At 38.4% G+C, this 18302-nt stretch overlaps 2 protein-coding genes across 4 annotated transcripts; one reads left to right on the top strand and one right to left on the bottom strand.

The window, feature by feature from the left end:
* Nucleotides 1-563: 563 nt before the first annotated feature.
* LOC134672764 (uncharacterized) lies at nt 564-3609 on the top strand. Its single transcript, XM_063530744.1, has 4 exons — nt 564-934; nt 2099-2265; nt 2531-2708; nt 3183-3609. The coding sequence occupies exons 1-4, from the start codon at nt 765-767 to the stop codon at nt 3478-3480; spliced, it is 813 nt and encodes a 270-aa protein (XP_063386814.1). The 5' UTR covers nt 564-764; the 3' UTR covers nt 3481-3609.
* A 146-nt stretch (nt 3610-3755) lies between these two features.
* LOC134672296 (longitudinals lacking protein, isoforms H/M/V-like) lies at nt 3756-16774 on the bottom strand. 3 transcript variants are annotated; one of them, XM_063530226.1, is made up of 6 exons: nt 16378-16774; nt 15905-16045; nt 15359-15490; nt 13879-14251; nt 5507-5687; nt 3756-4521 (listed from the first exon to the last, which is right to left on the bottom strand). In XM_063530226.1, exons 1-6 carry the CDS (start codon nt 16453-16455, stop codon nt 3840-3842), a joined length of 1587 nt encoding a protein of 528 aa, XP_063386296.1. In that variant the 5' UTR covers nt 16456-16774; the 3' UTR covers nt 3756-3839. The 3 variants fall into 3 exon arrangements, with proteins under 3 accessions (XP_063386296.1, XP_063386350.1, XP_063386427.1); XM_063530280.1 differs by lacking the exons at nt 3756-4521; nt 5507-5687 and adding exons at nt 6643-6775; nt 7074-7257 and having other exon boundaries at nt 16378-16741; XM_063530357.1 differs by lacking the exons at nt 3756-4521; nt 5507-5687 and adding exons at nt 8857-9175; nt 9744-9918 and having other exon boundaries at nt 16378-16575.
* Between the last annotated feature and the right edge of the window lie 1528 nt (nt 16775-18302).

Genomic DNA, 18302 nt, shown 5'->3' with positions numbered 1-18302 from the left:
TTAGTAGGCCATGGTTGGTGTCGAACAACCGGAACAACAAATCACGATATGCTATTTTCCATATATTACCAGCTAAGTAGGTGCTATAAATTCAATTGATCGATCAAATACCACAAAATATAGCCCCCTCCAGACTATGTGCGTGAATCGCGGCGGGACTTCGCGGAGGACGAACGCCAGAATACCAATTTGTGACGCTAAATATTCGCGTTTGGGGGCATTTTTTAATTTAGAGCGCTTAAATATAAGATTGCCATAAATCTAAAATTGGTGATTAAATTAGATATTGACGCCAATTTCATTATTTTTCTGATCAAATCGATCGATTTGATCATACAGTCTAGCTTTTATCTCTGGAATCGTTCCGAAACCAAATTCATTTTCTAACTGATTGCGTTAATTAAGGTGAATCTAAGTAGCAATATGATAGTAGATATAAACTTAGTTTAAAATATAATAATAAGTGATATACTTGAGTGATACAAAATAAAATATAACTTTATTAACCACTTTTATACTTAGCGTGTTTCTGAGCGAACGAAACGTCACGGGGATTTCCCCATGACATTGACATTCCAATTGTTTATATTTATTTGGACAATTCGTATGTATATTAATAGCTGTTAAGTACTGATAACATATTTAGTAAACGTTTAACATCGTAGTGATTATATCCTGTTTGTTTTTATTAGAGAAGTGGTGCGTATTAAACTAAGTGCTTTCGTTATAGTGGATAGTGGTATCCTTTGAATCCTTTCAGCAAGATGTTAGTAAAGACAAATAAAGAAATTCGCAAATTAGGACCGGGTGAAATAAACTCCCTTGTAGAAATCTTACACGCTGTAGAAGATGACTGGAAAATTTTCATGTCTCTTATACCAAAGGATCCTCGGAACGAAAATTCCGAACGAAAATACAACAGTGAGGATATAAGGTTAGTATAAGCGGCTCTTTTGAACTTATATGTTGTGCTGTATTAGCTGTATATAAAATTTTAAAGATGTTCACGCTTTTTCTTAACTATTTGTTGGATACTGAATTTTGTTCAGATTACCAATGACTATAAAATATAACCCCACCACTTAATTGAGACTTCAACGTTTTAAGATAAAAAAAAATATTTTTCAAGTAGGCATACTACGAGGGTTGCACTGAAAATGTCGGGAATAGAGAAATCTGTCGCATCTAGACAGTCAATCTTTATTTTAATGCATACTTAAACTCAAACTGACCACGCATATAAATTTTCTTTTGAAAGTAATCATTCTGTAATGCACACGGCTCATAATCCCAAAGTCCTTTTTGTATGGCGATTTTGGGGCCTTAGTGGTTTTGTATGAAATTCGTGGAGTAGCCAACGGAATTGAAGTTTTTTTTAAATGTATATATATATAAAAGATTTTTTTACTGTTGTCATATGAATATTTAGGAATGTCGAAATCTGCCGATATGCAACTTTTTTGGCAGTCTTTTTAATTAACAGCACAAATGCGATTTTAATTTTTGACGTCGCTTTGGAATGACATGCTTCTTTAAGATCACCCATGGGATAAAATGAAAGTGACTTTCATATTTATTTTTAACTGCAAACGAGCGTACGATGAACTCTAGTTCATAAAAAAATAACAGAAGCCCATTGTAACTTTTATTTATTCGCTGAGGGTATATTGAAAACCGTTTAAAATATGATCCGAAAAATCACTTGGCCAAAAATTCAAATAATGTTCGACATACAATTTTCAAATTGCCAGTAATTCTTAAATACAAATGACAACCAAATGGAATATACCTTAAAAGTTTTATAAAGAGTTACATTTTTATAAATTATATGCCTCTTTCTATTATGTTATTTCTAAGTGTCCCATTCCCGAATATTTCAGTGCGACCCTCGTACAATGCGCTAATGAACGTCAAACAATGATACGCCAGCTCTAACCTGAAAAGATTTAAATACCTCCAAAATTGTATTTAGTAGGGTAACCCAGTAAAGTAGTTTAATTTGGGTTTGATTCTAGTTCAGTTGTACAGTGTGAAACATTTTATGCAAACTTCCTATTAACCATACGAGTATATTTAATTTGTATTATATTTTATGCAGAAAAATTGAAAAACATGCTGGAGATAGTCAAGAAAAATGTGCCAAGATTATGTTTGATGAATGGGGGACGTCAGGTCAAATCCGGCCAACACTGAGAACAGTACAGCAAATTGCTTTTAAGGCAGAGATGATGCGCCTTGTTGATGAAATATCTGTCATGTTGGGAGGTAAAAATTTATAACTCTATTTTGTAATCTCTCTACAATCTTGCACTTGCAGATTGCAATTGCAGGTGCAAGATTGTAGAGAGATTGTTGCAATCTTGCACCTAACTGTTTCTGTTCATAGACTGACCGCTTAAATGGGTCTGCAATGTGCCCAATGGTTGACTAGTAGAGAATGGCCTTAATGCGTTAAGTCCGCCTTTTGTAGGTTCCTACTCGTTTTTGTAAATTTGTGCATTTAAGTTTAAATAAATAATATTAATTCTAGAGCCACTTGTTCCTCGGCCAACGCAAGGCCCCGGAGCGCCCGTGACTACGCAAATTTCTCTTTTTGTAAACGTAGCAAGCACCGCGGAAGTGACATGTCAAAATATTGGACAAAATGGAGCTAATGACATGAGCACCGAGCGATTACATAATGTACCAAACTGGGACCAGTTACAGAGGTAATTATAGACAAATCAAATAATGTATCTTCATAATATTGTAATTTTTCTCGCTATCTCGGAATGTGTTAAGTAAATATGTGACGTTCCACGGCAAAAGGTACATTATGGTGGCTGGCGCTTACGTCGCATAGCGCCGCAATAATATTGGAGCGGCGTTAATAATAGCGTAAGCGCCAACCGCCATAAGGTACCTTTACCCGTGGGACGTCACATATAATGTCTTCATCAGATAGGAAGTGTTAGCGAATTTTTGGAGATATTCCCAAGCTGATGACATTTCGATTGATTGCAAATTAAAAAAATTCTGATGATTGCTTTGAGCCCATCAGTGAACTAAGTCGGAACACAGATCCGCCACTGCTCCAGTTTGCTCCTGTTATGTGGTGAGACTGGCTGGCTGGTTAAAATTCAGAGGAAGCCTTTTTAACTTTTCCTTTAATATATGACATCTATTTTCAATTTATTTCACAGGTCCCGCTGCATTGATCTCAACCTTACTACCCCACCAATTCAACTTGAACCAGCAAATAATGTGCCAAACTGGGATCTATTGGCCAGAAGCAGAACCCTCAGTACCCAGCACTCTTTTTCTTCTTCTTCAAATAATAACTTACCAACATCACTTGAATCAGCCATTAATAATACCTCACCAATTCAAACTGGACCAGGAAATAATGCACCTAACTGGGCTCGATTGGCCAAAACTGCCAAAAGCAAATCCTTCAGTACCCAGCAGTCTTCTAAAAGCCAGGAGGAATTCAGCAATTAGCAGCCTAAACAAAAGGAAAAGAAAAAATCATTAGGGCACAAGAGAGACAATTATAAGGTCGCTAATATGACAAAAGTAGTTTGTAAAGTTAGCACTAAATAATAAAATCGTATAACTGAATGTATAAGCCGTTTTTCAATGATGCACCAAAATTTATAGAGTTCATTTATGTAATTAAAAATAATAATGGATCAATAACATCACTTTGTTAAAATAAATTTGAAATTGTTGGGTTGCGCACAGATTTATTGTTCACATTAGATTTATTATGTTTCCTATGTTTCCGTACACTAATACACGCTCTGCTGCATGCATGGGGCTATCTATTTTACCTATATTACTCACAGTACTTATCTAATTTACCATTTTGCTATCCTATCCCTATACAACCTTTCCCCATCCGGGGATAAAAAAGGCATTGACAAACTACTGTCCTGGTTTTCAACTACTTTTAAGTTACTATCTCGTTGCCCGGCACTTTTCAGTTCACAAAGCCTTTCGGCCACAGCCCTCTCTTCTAGGCTACAAGGTAACTTAGCCACACTTCCCTGATCACAGGGTATCTCAAAGCCACGGTTTCCTTGTTCATAGGGAATCTTAGCTGCAGAACTATGGTAACCTGCCTCAAAGGGCTCGGGCTCTGCAAATTTCTTCCTTTGTTTAAAGGGTCTTTTGGCATCTACGCTTTGATTTCCTTGTTCAAAGGGTATCTGAGCCTCTGCGCTTTGCTTGCACCCATATGGCTTTTTTGTCTTTGTACTTTTCTTACAAGGCTTTTCGTCCAGACCTTGCTTTAAATGTTCACTGGCTCTTTCAAACCCATCGCTGTGGTCACCCTGCCCTTTGGGCTTTTTAGCTTTTGTTTTCTTCAAAGGCCTTTCGGCTAAGTTAATTTTCTTTTCCTGCTCGCAGGGTTTTTTAGATAAAGTGCTTTGGTTGGCGTCTTTTATGCAATCTTCTGGTAACGCGGCAAGAACGTTGCCTGCTGCCACCATTTTTAAAATCTTCCTGTCGTGAAATGCATGTGTGTGGTTAAACATTCTGGAAATATAAAAACAAAATAGAATTATGGATGTATTTTAAGCTTATTCATTATAGGGTATTCAACTGAAAAGTAAAATTAGCTGGTTTTTTAAATTGTCCTACTCATAATGATTAGCCACTATGAAATGTAAATAAAACAGCACAAGTGACGTCGCGGTCCTCACCAGGGATGTTGCGGATGTAGATTTTTTGACATCCGCGGATGCGGATGCGGATATTTAAAGCCTCACATCCGCGAATGCGGACGTCAAGATATGGTACATAAAAAGCTTCAAATATTACATTTTTTATTTAAAAAAAAAGAAACGTTTAGTATTTGAGCAAGAATCTAGGTGCGTTTTATTTAATAAACAGTAACTTGACCGACTTTTCGGGATCTAGACGATTTTGTTATATATAATGACGAAATTACCTAGCACTTACGCCGGCGCGCGGCGGCGCCGCCGCTAATACGTTCCTGTTACCGACTTGGTCGACATCCGCATCATGCGGATGCTCCGCATCGATTTTATGCAGATGCGGATGTTGAAAATAATGCGGATGTTTCGCGGATGCGGATGCGAATATTCGCAACATCCCTGGTCCTCACTACCAAGTTGTCCTTAGTAACAACTTTGCAGTTAAGGTCTCTGCTACATCAGCAGTGGCGTAGCTAGGCGTGGGCGAAGTGGGCCGTCGGCCTCGCGCCCCAAGAGGGGCTTCCCGCGAGGCCCTTTGGGGAACAGTGAAAGAAAAAGGCCTCGCAGATGCGACTTCGCCCACGGCTAGATTAGTTCACGCTACGCCACTGCACATCAGACATCACCATTTGCGTCGATCGTCGCTGTAGCGGTACCTATTCTATAAATATGTAGGTAGTGTAGGTAAACCTCACTACCAAATGATCCTTGGTAACAACAAAGGCTTTTCCTACATCGCCATTTGCGTCAACCGTCGCTATATCGGTAATCTATATTGAATAGGTTGTAGTGTAGGTACTAACCTCCTTACTACCAAATTGTCCTTAGTAACGACAAAGGCTTTGCAGTTAAGGTTCCTATTACTGCAGCGCCATTTGCGTCGACCGTCGCTGTAGCGGTACTCGGCGGAATACACGAACCGATTCAATATCAGACGGAGGACGCCGTTCTTAGATACTGAATAATTCATTGTAGTTTTTGTTTCTGAAACAACATCATTGAGAGTGATATCTAGAGTATTTCTCTAAGTATATTTTTTTCACATTTCTTGGACTGTACCTATTATTAAACTTACTTTAACCTTTTGAACGCCAAGAACACCTACAGGCGTCGTAAATAATCGTTCCCACAACGCCATGGACACTTAAGTGTTATGACGTACGCTGTCAAAGTAACCTTATTCTTTCAAGTAATATAAGGCTGGGGGATTCCATACTTTAATTTAAACTACTTTAACCCGATACAAAAACGCAAAATACAAAAAACTACGTAGTACAGTCAACAACAGAGCTATGAATACAGGCAAAGTGTCAAAAATATGTATACAGTACTTTATTGCCTGTACATTAAGGTCGTGTATACATATTTTTGGCACTTTGCCTGTATTCATAGCTCTGTTGTTGACTGTACTACCTATAAGTGGCCATTAAAAAAAAATGTCTGCAGTCGAATTGCCGCGACCTATATATTTTCATACAAAACGTATGAAACTAGTCTTGGAAATTAGACGCACCCGCAGACATATTCTCAGAGAATGACCCTGTAAACGCAGAAGCAGCAGGACGTATCTCTGCGACACTTGCGTCCTTTTACTAAGAAGAATAATATTTTTGGAGAAAACTCAAAGGCACGGACCACGGACCGTCCCGCACAGTAAACATTTTATCCCTTAGGGATGTAAATATTGTAACTACAGGATATTTTTTTAAACGGACATTGAAGAAGGAACAACACGAAACTATACTATAGATTATAGCAGCACATAAGTAAACTCACCTATGACAAAAATGTTCACCAAAAACTAGATTTAAAAAAATTCTAACTAAAACAGTGATATGTCGTCTAACACAGTCCCCTGAATCTTGTAAATATAGTTTCGAGCTAGTTAAATAAAAATACAAATGTAAGTTCATAAGTGTATTCAACGTCTATCAGAACAGGGGCCCTATTTAGGTTCCGATTTTAATTCTATTGATTTCTCCTCTGCGTCCTTCAGTGCGCTATATACGCAGCCAGCCGCTACTTTTCTCAGTATCTTCTGGTCGTGGTAGGGGTGCGTGTGGGCGCCGATTCTGAAAACAAAAACAATTGAAGTGTCAGAATAGACAGAACGTCCGTAATGCAGCGCTGTTGGTGGGATTCAAGTCAACGGGAAGTAAGTAGATTTTGATTCCCTTGCGACCTTCAAAAAACGAGCCATAAACGGCCTTATACTATCTTCTTTGACTTTTTCACTTCTTCAAGTGTTAGAATATGTACGTACATACCTACTTGAGTAATTGATTTTCATTTTAGCTTGATACATCCACGTGTGTCAGTCCGGTATAATAGAGCTTATTATGATAACAATAAGGTCCATTTTCGACTTACCTCCGTATGACGACGTTGTCTCGAGTGACGACATTAGCAGGGCACTTGCGGTCTCTCGTGTCAATACACTTCCACTTTCTTCTGTTGTCTGTGTACCGGTACGCTTGTACATACATGTACCGGTTTAATATTAGTTGCGCAGCGCCTTGGTTCGATAGCGTGTATTGCAATGACGTGTCTAGCCCTACAACAATAAGATTGGTTTTTGATTGTAAATGAAGGCAAAGGATCATTTACATAGGCATAATTTTGTTTGGCTACTGTTCTATTAAACTTAGGGCCTATCACGAACTTTCAAATTTCGTTATCTGCCTCCCTATTGCTATCGCATATTTGAGCGATAGAGAGATAGATAACGATGTTCGATGATGATAATGATGGTAGGCCCTTTCTTTTTTTTTTAATCAATGTGCAATTCAATATGTTCATAACATTAAGCATTCCACAGAAATGACTTCGTTAAGTTTGAAATTGGAGCTCGAAAAGGCAAAAAACAGCGGTTGCTGGTGGATTTAGATGGACACAGCAAATGCAAAATAAAATAGTTTTAAAGCACTCATCTTGTCAGTCACTAAATCACTTGGATAAACAATTTAGCACAGGGTTTGAACACAGAACCCACGACCTTTGTATGGGAGGTTACCAACCGAACGACTCTTTATATTATTATATAAAAAATACAGCAATATACTATTATGTATTTATTTAAATCTAATCACATAAAACACAATAAAAAATTGATATACAATATTTCGTAAATAACTAACATTAGTGCCTACTATTACATCAAGATTTAGGATGTTTGCTAGTACATATTTATGTACCTACCTACTTATTTACGTACGGTGTGTACTTATAGCATCAATTGCTACTGTAATGTCCGAACCAAAGTTTAGGTCTCGGCATAAAAATCATGTTTGAGCCGAAGGTTCAGTTTCCGCCGCGCCAAAATTATATTTTCGGTAGTGTCCGAAATAAGTTTCGATTTTAGCACGAGTCGGCACAACAATCATTAACCGAAACTGGCCGCGTAGCCAAAATGCCAATCGCTTACGCTCCGTAGCGTTCGAAACGCAACTGTCACTGTCGCGCTAATATGGAAGAGTGATAGAGAGACATAATGCTTTTCGTTGTCGAAGCGCGATTGTAACCTTGGCTAGGCCGGCCGAACCTTCGGCCGAAATAAGATCAAAACTCCTTCGATTTGGAAAAAAAAACTGCTTTCATTCGGACAGTAATGTTTTTGGGTCGTCTGCGGTTACATCTAATTGCCACGATTATTTTCATACTTGTATGAAAATATACGTGTCGCGGCAATTAGACCGCAGACATATTTTTTTAGACTGATCGTTTTTACGTTAAATATACAATCGGAAACAAAAACGATTAGTTTTTAGACTTCCAAACTTCTAATCTCACACATACCGAGAGTATTTAAAACATCAAACCGCGTAATCTTAAATGTGTGGGCAAAAATCATTTACTGTATGTATAAGATGTCTAAACTCTACTAAAATAGTTGTGCTTCGATTTTGACAGGTATTAAATCTACTATATGTGTCTGTCAATTCCCTCTTGACGGAATCTCAAGGAAAGGATACATTTTTTTTATTTTCTTGGTTATACTAGTTGTCAGATTGATCGGTCGCGTCAGATCTGCGCGGTTTCTGTTCGCGGTCGCGGCAGTTGCGTGTATTTTTGGCTTTTTGTAGGACTGAGTACATTGAGTCTATGGGCAGTTGCTATTGGTTGCATTATTTATTGAGTAACGTCAGCTTCCTGGTTGTCAGATTGTTCCGCCGCGTCAGATTTGCGCAGTTTCTGTCCGCGGCCGCGGCAGTTGCGCGTGCTTTTAGCTTCTTGCAGGGCTAAATACATTGAATCTATGGGTAGTTGCTATTGGTTACAGTATTTATTGAGTGACGTCAGCGTCCTGGTTGTCTGATTGATCCACCTCGTCACATTTGCGCGGCTTCTGTCCGCGGCCACGGAGGTTGCGAGTACTTTTGGCCTCAGCTTCTTGTAGAGCTGAATAGACTGACCCGGCGCGGACTTTCTTTAGGATGTTCTTGTCGTGGAATGTGTGATTATGGGCACCCACTCTGAAAATGACATGACAATTAAATTATTACATAAATATTTTCATTAAAATGTTTTTTTTCTTTAAAGGTCGGATAAATACTAATAAAATAAATAAAAAATATTACAATTATCAGTTTGTTTAGTATGATGTCCGGTTAGTACGACGTAATATCAGCGGTCCCTTGGGCGTCATTATAACCGGACTCTACTGCAGTTGAAAAAAGTAAACCTGAGGCAAAAATACTTGTAGCAAAAATTGGAAATGAGGAAAGAGTGTAGGTATTTTTTTTTAACATTAGATAGTTAGATACTCTACCTCCTCAGCACAATGTTGTCCTTAGTAAAGACGGAGGCCATGCACTTGTTGTTCCGGTTGTCCACGCAGCGCCACTGCCGGCTCTTGTCCCGATATTGGTAGTATAGGAAGTAGAGGAATAAGTTTGATACTCTACCTCCTCAGCACAATGTTGTCCTTAGTAAAGACGGAGGCCATGCACTTGTTGTTCCGGTTGTCCACGCAGCGCCACTGCCGGCTCTTGTCCCGATATTGGTAGTATAGGAAGTAGAGGAATAAGTTAGATACTATACCTCCTCAGCACAATGTTGTCCTTAGTAAAGACGGAGGCCATGCACTTGTTGTTCCGGTTGTCCACGCAGCGCCACTGCCGGCTCTTGTCCCGATATTGGTAGTATAGGAAGTAGAGGAAACGGTTCAAGATCAGTTGGAGGCTGCCTTGGTTAGATACTGTGTATTGAACGGACACTGTAACAAGGGGATTAGTCAATTATGGAATTAAACTGGAGTCAGAGTAAAACTATGTTTGTGGGTATGTATAGTTACGCTTGCCATGTTTAGCGAATGTAAAGTTTGGCTGTAGGACCTTCCTCGAAACTAGTAAAAACTATTTTGCTGTTTCATTACGGTTGATTAGATGTAGATGGTTTCTAGGCTTCTAACATTTTCGCGATCAAATTGCCACCATAAAGTAGTTATAACTTACACATTCACTTTACGTGTCCTGTTTTTTAAACTACCGTTCACTCTAATGAATCTAATAATAAACAACAAATTAAGGTAGCTGAAGCATAGGCATGGTAGCTAAAGATCCAAGGTATAAAACATTCCGACAAAGTTTAGTGGGTAATACAGAAATGACTATTGTATTCGTGATTGTAGTGTTGTCAAAAAAATTGAAAATTTTATCATTGGATCATTCGCTAAACCACGTCTCATTGAACTCTTATAATAGAATTAGCAGATACGAGTTTGAATTAGATTAAGTAGTTTAGTTTTACTTGGTTTTTTTTTATGATGAAAGAGGCCTTTAAGAGGCAGACGGACAGAGGAAGGCGAATCGCGTAATGGTAAGCAATTATCTTCGCCCATGGACAACCGTAACACCAGAGGGGTTGTAAGTGAGTTGCTGGCCTTGAATATGGGAGTACGCTCTTTTCTTGAAGGTTAAAATTTTATTTCATTTCGCTAAAACAAATTCCATGTTTATATAAGAGCTCAATGTAGGGCAAGTTTAAGCTGTGAAAGAGTAATAAAAAGCTGTACTTATCTGTTGCTCTTTCACAGCGCCTCTTCAGCTACCGGAAGCCAGGTGAAGTTACGTTTCCGTTCACAAAATAAACGCACACTTTTCATTAAAACAAAAAAATCAAAACGCGATTAAGTATTTTTAAAAGCAGTGAATCTGAACCAATAGAATTATGCAGTGGCGTGACTTCCATACAAGCCCAAAACCCGGGCTTGCCCTAAGGCAACTAATTGCCTTACCGATATTACGTAGTGATAAGATCAATAAAGATTATTTTAAAATCGCGCGCCAAACGAACCCGTATTATTAAATTCAAGCCACAGTGGCCTCGAACCGCGGCACGAGCGTGTTGCAAAATTTTGCCGCGGCGTGGCGCCTCGTCCGCGCGAAAGAAATCAGGCGTAGGATGTTCTAGCTATCCTGCTCGTACTCGCACTCGTTGGCTTGCAACCGTGCTTGCTTTTTCGTCCCGCTCTGGGCACTATCAGCATACAAACCGCCAAAGAACGATGTAACTATTTGTTGGTATGTATAGCAATTTTATAAGGCGATTTATGCTTGGCTTTTGTTTGGTGTGAAGTTAGCTGCATAAGTTCGCACGAGCGCGCGTTCGCGTTTACTTCGAGTGTATTATTATTTAGTCTCGAGTCAGTGGTCGAGTCGAAAGTAACGAAAGTTTGTTTAAGTGAATTTGATTAAATAGTGAATGTGGATTTGTTCATTGTTGTGGCGTTTAGTTTAATAAGTGTTAACAATGGATCAAGAAGTGGTTCCTTGTGACGGTTTGAAATGCGTCCACGTTTTAGTCAACCAAAACAAGGTAAAGTCTTTGACCTTTGTCGAAAAATGGGACATAATTTCCGCGGCAAAACCAACACCCGACTTGTGTATTTCTCAGTCAAGTCAGTCGCGTAAGAGAAATTTCTGTAGGGCCCTCTACAAAACTCATTGGATTGTTGGTTGTTCCCATACAAGTAAGATGTACTTATTGCTGGTGTTGCATTTTTTTTCGAACGATATTAACGTTTGGAATACTTCTGGCTATAACGATTTAAATAATTTATCTGGAGCGATAAAGAGGCACATGAATTCCGGTAAACATATGTGTGCAGTGATTTCTTTTAGCAATTTTGGGAAACAAAGGATCGGGGCCTCTTTGTCGCGCCAATTATCAGAAGAAATATCAAAACATAACATGCGTGTTGACAACAATCGTAGTGTTTTTCAGAGGTTAGTCGATTAAGGACTGTATCGTTTATTATAAATACAGATAAAACCTGGTCTAACTGTTGACGTGTGTATTATTTTGTATTACTATGTTCTTAAGGTATAATCTGGGGGTATTTTTAAGACATATCTGATATAAGAATGTTTTACATTTATTTTATTTTAGGGACTTTATGATGATTTTAATACCTTCTAGCAAATGTAATTCGGACAAGCCTATCGAGCTTAATTTGAGACTATTTCACCGATTCCTTAGTACGATTTAAAGAAACAAAAGGTTAATATGCTGCCAAAATATGCCATCTAAGTGTCCTTTTCATGATTGCTCAATTGAACATCCACAGAATAAATGTGGTGTATTTTATCTTTACATGAAAACGACTTTTTATGCAACATTTTGGATTCCCGTCAATTTCTGACGCCAGGGAAATGACGGAAACAGCTAAAAGAATCTACCGAAATCCAAAGCCTAACGGACATTCATGGCGTTGAACCATGGCTAGAACAGGTCGATAGAAACGCTCCATGATGGTTATATTGTATACCAAAGTCGGGGTTGTCGTAAGTAACATGCCATATTTTCAAAAAGGCCACCAAGCACAGATCCAAAACTTTTTTTCCAACTAAAAGAAATGATTAGACTATGCCCAGATGTTTCGCTTTACGAATCATATGTAATTGCTGTTTACATAGTACGATTTTTTTTGTGTAATACTTATCTTGTTCGCAAACCGTAAATTTTCTTGTAGTATTTGTCCGAAATCGTTGTAGTTACTCGGGAGGATTGGGTAAATATTGTCCAAACCATATGCTTTACGTGATCTCCCAGGACGAAATGTTACTTATTATTAAAGCACTAATTAAACTATATGTGTAATTTTTTAATAAAAACATAATACCAGAAAAAACGGCTAAGTAAAGTTGTATTTATAATAAACGATACAGTCCTTATGTGTGCCATTTAGCACAGCAAGAACTTCCTTTTAGAGGACACTATGAGTCAAACACTGCGTTAAATAGGGGCAATTTTTTGGAACTTGTATCGTTGCTATGCGTATGCCCTCAGTGCGCTATGATTAGCTCGCCTCGACACGCTAGCAGATGCATTTTAATCCGAAGAATGAAGATTGGACAGTTATTACGAAAACATATCTTTCGGCTTGCCCTACTCCAAAACCCTAGGCACGCCACTGGAATTATGCGAAAATATCCAACTGTATATACTGCATTTATATGGTCAGATTTTGTGATTAGATGTGATGTGTGGAAAAAAAATTTCAGACAAGTGTCAATATTGTAAAACACGGGCAAACGCGACTGTGTGCGGAAACTACGAAAGAACCCGGAGAAACGTTTTCACAGTATCCGCATGAGTAAAGTAAAACCCGCTTACTAGGATCACGTTTAATACGATTTCCCACGTAATAGGTACGTCATTTTACAATGGGTCAACCAACTTGTTTTCATACTTTCCCGGTTAAGACGTTTTCCCACTTAAGATGCGTTTTTACGTGGTCCCTTCAGAATCTTCTTACTAACCCGATTTTACAAGATAAAAGTGTTGTTGTCCAAACAAATGATTTTTAGAATATGCAAAACAAGCATATAACACAATGCATCCATCAGAAGATAAACCATTTCAAATATGCTGCACAAACATCAGTCAAACGCCCAGGTGCCTATAAACCTTACTTGAAAGTGTGAAGGGTCTTCGACGCCTATAGTCGTCCACGGCGCTGTGGGCACGACTAGTAACGACTTTAGATGTTCTTGTCATTCCAAAGGTTAAGTAAATATTTCGAAATTCGTCCATGTTGACCAACTATTAGAGTAGAGTACAATAGGGTAGTTCCGTAGTAACCTGTTTTTGTCCAGTTTGCTTTTTTTCTGTATAAATTTTAAGACATGTATCTATTAGATACTGAGAATACGAATACAAGAAGATCACTTACTTTGCGGGTTATCAGCTGACGGCTTACTAACTGCCACTGTTGTGTCCTGATCGTGATCCCCATCATCATCATAATCATCCCGGTCATCTACATCCAACGGGTCATCATAATCAACCTCCTTTTCTTTCCCATCCTTCTGTAACACGGGCATATCTCTGTTTTCTGTCTCCGACTTGTTTAGTAAAACTCTTTTTCGTATCGGCATACTGGACAACTTGTTACTTTCGAGTTTTCTTTTCAAAGTGTTTAACGCTGAGAATTGGGGGGTGGATGTGTCGGGTCGTTGGAGCTTAATTTGTATTTCGGGGACCTCTTTTGGCGCTTCAAAATCTACTTCCACTTCTGTTACGGAGGGTGCACCGCCAGCTGCTTTCTGAAATATTTTACAGTCAGTGAAAAGTGTGCTGTTTTAAAAGATTTTACAGCTAAAGTTTAAAGGGGCCCACTCATTAAGAGCCAACAGGAGTGGTCATTTCTCCATACAAACGTACTCGACTGTTTCCTCCGTGGGTTTTGATGCTAGAACAATGATTTTTTCAACATAGATTAATATTGTCAAAACCTGTGTCGGACCGTTTTGCTTTTTCTGATATTTTTGTTTTTTAAGGCGCTAGAGCCCTTCAAAAATGGCCAAAATGGCATTGTACATCCAGTCTTTTACATCTAATATAATATTATATAATATAATTTCTAATCATTTAGATTTCCAAGTTTGGTTAGGATTGGTTAAGTTTTAGAGGAGGAGCAGTCGAGTACGAAACCTCGATTTTTGAGATTTTTACGCAGGATTTTTCGCCTTGTCCTTATCGTATTAGTTTTAGGAGCCGCTTCCGTTAACAAGACGGCTATATTTACCTAAAATATTTAAAACTCAGCTCCTGTTTCGTCTTAACAGTCGGCCGGAAGGTATTGGTCTGTCAGTTGGAACAAAATTTTGATAGTTCCGAACAACTGACAGGCCACCGCCAGTCCAGCGGACTGTTAATCAGTGGGCCCCTGAAAGACTTGTTTTAAACATAGTTATTATGAGCTGAATTATTTTTATGCCATCATAAGTAATCTCTTTTTCCATCCTTGTTCCCATTAACTGGGGTCGGGCCTCTCCTGTCATATTAGCGCCATGTTGTTCAGTCTTGGGGTGTCAGTTCTAGCAATTGGGTTTACTGGTGGTCTCCTTTTATTATGAATCACCAGGTTGATGGTTTGCAGTCTTTGCCTATATTTTGTTCTGACAGATTTAGCACAAATTGTATGATACCATCATAAATAAACATTGTTAAATAAATGTACCGTATTCAAGTTGCCAACTAATATTGTATAATTTTTTCAGCCTATATTTGGGAAATCAACTACTTCAAGATAGGTAAATCTAATCTACCAAGAGGTACAAATACAGATAGTCACTAATACATTTTTGAGCAAGGTTATTAAATGCACGCTTTTGAAGAATAAACATATGGGTAATTAACAAAATATGTACCACATCTTCTAGCCCCTTGATATGCAACTCTTTGGCAGCGATGATCAGGTCACTGATGTCATCAACGGCAACCAACGCCTGACCGGTGTAGATGTACTCCAGTATTGAGCATAGCGTCTTGTATGATACTTTCTGAAATAATAATAGAGAAAAAACTCATTATTGAATCTTATAATACCGACCTAAGACACCAATATTGGTGGGTTTGAGAATCTTTTGAATTCATTTTTACGAACAGGGTGGCTGAATTTCATCCTCGTATAAATGTTGTATAATGTTCCTAAAGAACATCATAGAAGGAAAAATAGAGAGAAAAAGAAGAGGAAGACTGATAATAAATTATTTCAAACAAATAAAAGATGATCAGGTTGTGTCAAGAATGTGGTGGTTGTGTGTTGTGTGTGAAGATGAAGAAGATGTTCAGGTTGTGTCATATGAGAAGGTTAAGGAGGTGGCAGAGGACTGGATGAGTTGGAGATTGCTCCACCGACAAGAGTACAGCTCTTAAATATAAAGAAGAAGATAAATGTTTGAGCAGATACTTACATTTAAGAAGATAACGGGATGCGGACAGTTGGCGGTGGAGATGAGCTCCTTGATGTACGGGCTGGCGAGCGCCATCACCATCTGATGCACCTTCACATGGTGGCCGTCCGCCGCCAGCGTCATGTCCACAAACTCCCCATTCTGAACAAAAAACACTACTTGAATGACTGATTTCTACTGTCTTCTGAAAACGGCCCGTACTAAATTGCGGTTATAGATGGCATCCCATGCTGTATTTATATAGGTACTGAATATTATGGAAAATGGTTAAATAACGGAAATGAGGAATGCAAAGCTCAATAAAAGAAAACAATACCATAAATACACGAATTTAAGAAGCGATAGACTTTGGGTAGTTCCATGGATGCAATATTGCACACAAAATTTTATACACAAGTAAAAAAGGATCTAATAAGAGGGATAAAAACAATAATGTAATCACGACAGTATATAGAAATTGCATTAATTCTCACCTGTTGTAGAGCACTTAAACCACTACAAATGTTTTTATTGTGGGAGTCCCACTCCAAACAAAACTGCGAGTCTGCCATTATATTTGTAGCATTTAATTGAATGATTACTTCTCTTTTCAGCAAGTTTAATGATAAAATTGTATTTCAGCAGGCGAAAGCCAAGCTAAAAGCAAGCCATAATCAAGCCTAATTTGACACTTATATGACAGTTGTTTGTCAAAAATGTTACTATATTAAATAATGCTGACAACAAAAAATAATTCTTAAAAAGGCCATTCCAGATGGGATGATCAAATCGACCGATTTTATCAGAAAAGAAGCCGGCAATTAGCAATTTACCCTGGCCGCAGATATTCGGAATTTTCATTCGGTTTCCGTACGGAATGACAGGTGGGAACGGGACATCGCTCTACAAATGCATAGCGCTGTCTCGCTTACACATGATATTGAAAATTCTGCCCACAGACAAAGTATCCTCCAGACAGCATAGTCGCGCTACCCCCTCTGCCACGCAAACGGTAATTTTACTCCATGTTCGAGTCAAAAGTGTCTTTGTGTGACGTCCGTGTCTTTAGCCCCCTCCAGACTATGCGCGTGAATCGCGGGCGAAGCCGCGAACGCGAGTGTGGAGTCGATTTCGCTGTCTGCGAAAATCGACGCCACACTCGCGTTCGCGGCTTCGCACCGCAATTCGCGCACGAGTGTGGAGGAGGCTTTTGAACGGACCAATCTCGGCACGGGACTTCGCTCACCTCGTCCCGCGCTCCCCCGCATTTAAAGTTGGTCAAGCAGATCTTGTCAGTAGAAAAAGGCGGCAAATTTGAAAAATATAGGCGCAAAGGGATATCGTCTCATAGAAAATTTGAATTTCGCGCCTTTTTCTACTGACAAGATTTGCTTAACCAGCTATATGTCATCATCGGTTGCATGAAATAATTGCTCTAAACTCGGTCTAGAGGATTCCTAGTCTATAATTCTGCCCTTTCCTAGAGTATACAATTTGTAATATAAATAAAAGGCTTATTATTAACTGGGCAACTAAAATATTAAACAGGAATTTTCATTGGACATATAATAATATAATTTGGCTGTGCGTATTATTTTAGCGCCAAAAAAAAATAGATGGTCAAGCAAATCTTGTCAGTAGAAAAAGCCGCGAAAATCAAATTTTCTATTGGACGATATCCTGTCGCGCCTACATTTTTCAAATTTGCCGCCTTTTTCTACTGACAAGATCTGCTTGACCCATTTTATAATTATAATGCTATTGTACGCCTGGCAAAAAAAGAGTAGAAATTAAAAAGTGGTTACACTGTAGTGTCGTCCCGTTCTCTTATAATATATAATTTGATTTGAAAGGGACGACTATAGACTTATAATATATAAAGACGGTGTCTCAGCGAGCTGTCACTGTTGCCACTTTTTTTAGTGTACGATTAACAATGAGGCCCACGTTGCTGTAGCCATGTCGATAAAGTCATATCGATAAACTATCGACATTTCTTGTAATTTTAATTTTACTTCAAAGGCTTAACGATACCTAAAATGACCAAAAACGCTTTTATTCTTTATTGTGGTTATCAGATCACAATTTTATAGTCACGCCCCAGCAGGGAACCAAGGGAAAGTTCAGATATTTAATTAAAATACATAAATACCTCCTAAAATAGGTGTTCCGCAATAATTGAATTATATTATTATATTATAATACATTCATTATCCATTAGCATTTCAATTATGTTTATGTTTAACGAAGATATTGAAGCTTCAATGAATCGCTATTTCGTTCCGCTGTGTAGCATTTATCGATATATAACATGATTAAAATCGACTTTTGACATCCCTAAAAGAGCACACATATACGCTTTTACGCAAACATACACAGCCTGGGCGCATCAAGAAAGGCAACACTTGATTTGAAGTCC

The sequence above is a fragment of the Cydia fagiglandana genome, chromosome 1, assembly GCF_963556715.1.
Source record: "Cydia fagiglandana chromosome 1, ilCydFagi1.1, whole genome shotgun sequence".
Classification (NCBI taxonomy): domain Eukaryota; kingdom Metazoa; phylum Arthropoda; class Insecta; order Lepidoptera; family Tortricidae; genus Cydia; species Cydia fagiglandana.
Note: the sequence above shows the minus strand (reverse complement) of the source record. Positions and strands in the feature narration are given on the sequence as shown.

Excerpts from the sequence above, each read along its gene's own strand:
- LOC134672764 (XM_063530744.1), top strand. The coding sequence starts at position 765 with ATGTTAGTAAAGACAAATAAAGAAATTCGCAAATTAGGACCGGGTGAA. Across the intron at positions 2,266-2,530 it reads AATATCTGTCATGTTGGGAG|AGCCACTTGTTCCTCGGCCA; the intron begins GTAAAAATTTAT and ends TATTAATTCTAG. Across the intron at positions 2,709-3,182 it reads AACTGGGACCAGTTACAGAG|GTCCCGCTGCATTGATCTCA; the intron begins GTAATTATAGAC and ends TTTATTTCACAG.
- LOC134672296 (XM_063530226.1), bottom strand. The coding sequence starts at position 16,455 with ATGGCAGACTCGCAGTTTTGTTTGGAGTGGGACTCCCACAATAAAAAC. Across the intron at positions 16,046-16,377 it reads GTTTAAGTGCTCTACAACAG|AATGGGGAGTTTGTGGACAT; the intron begins GTGAGAATTAAT and ends TTTTTTGTTCAG. Across the intron at positions 4,522-5,506 it reads GACAATTTGGTAGTAAGGAG|AATGTTTAACCACACACATG; the intron begins GTTAGTACCTAC and ends TTATATTTCCAG.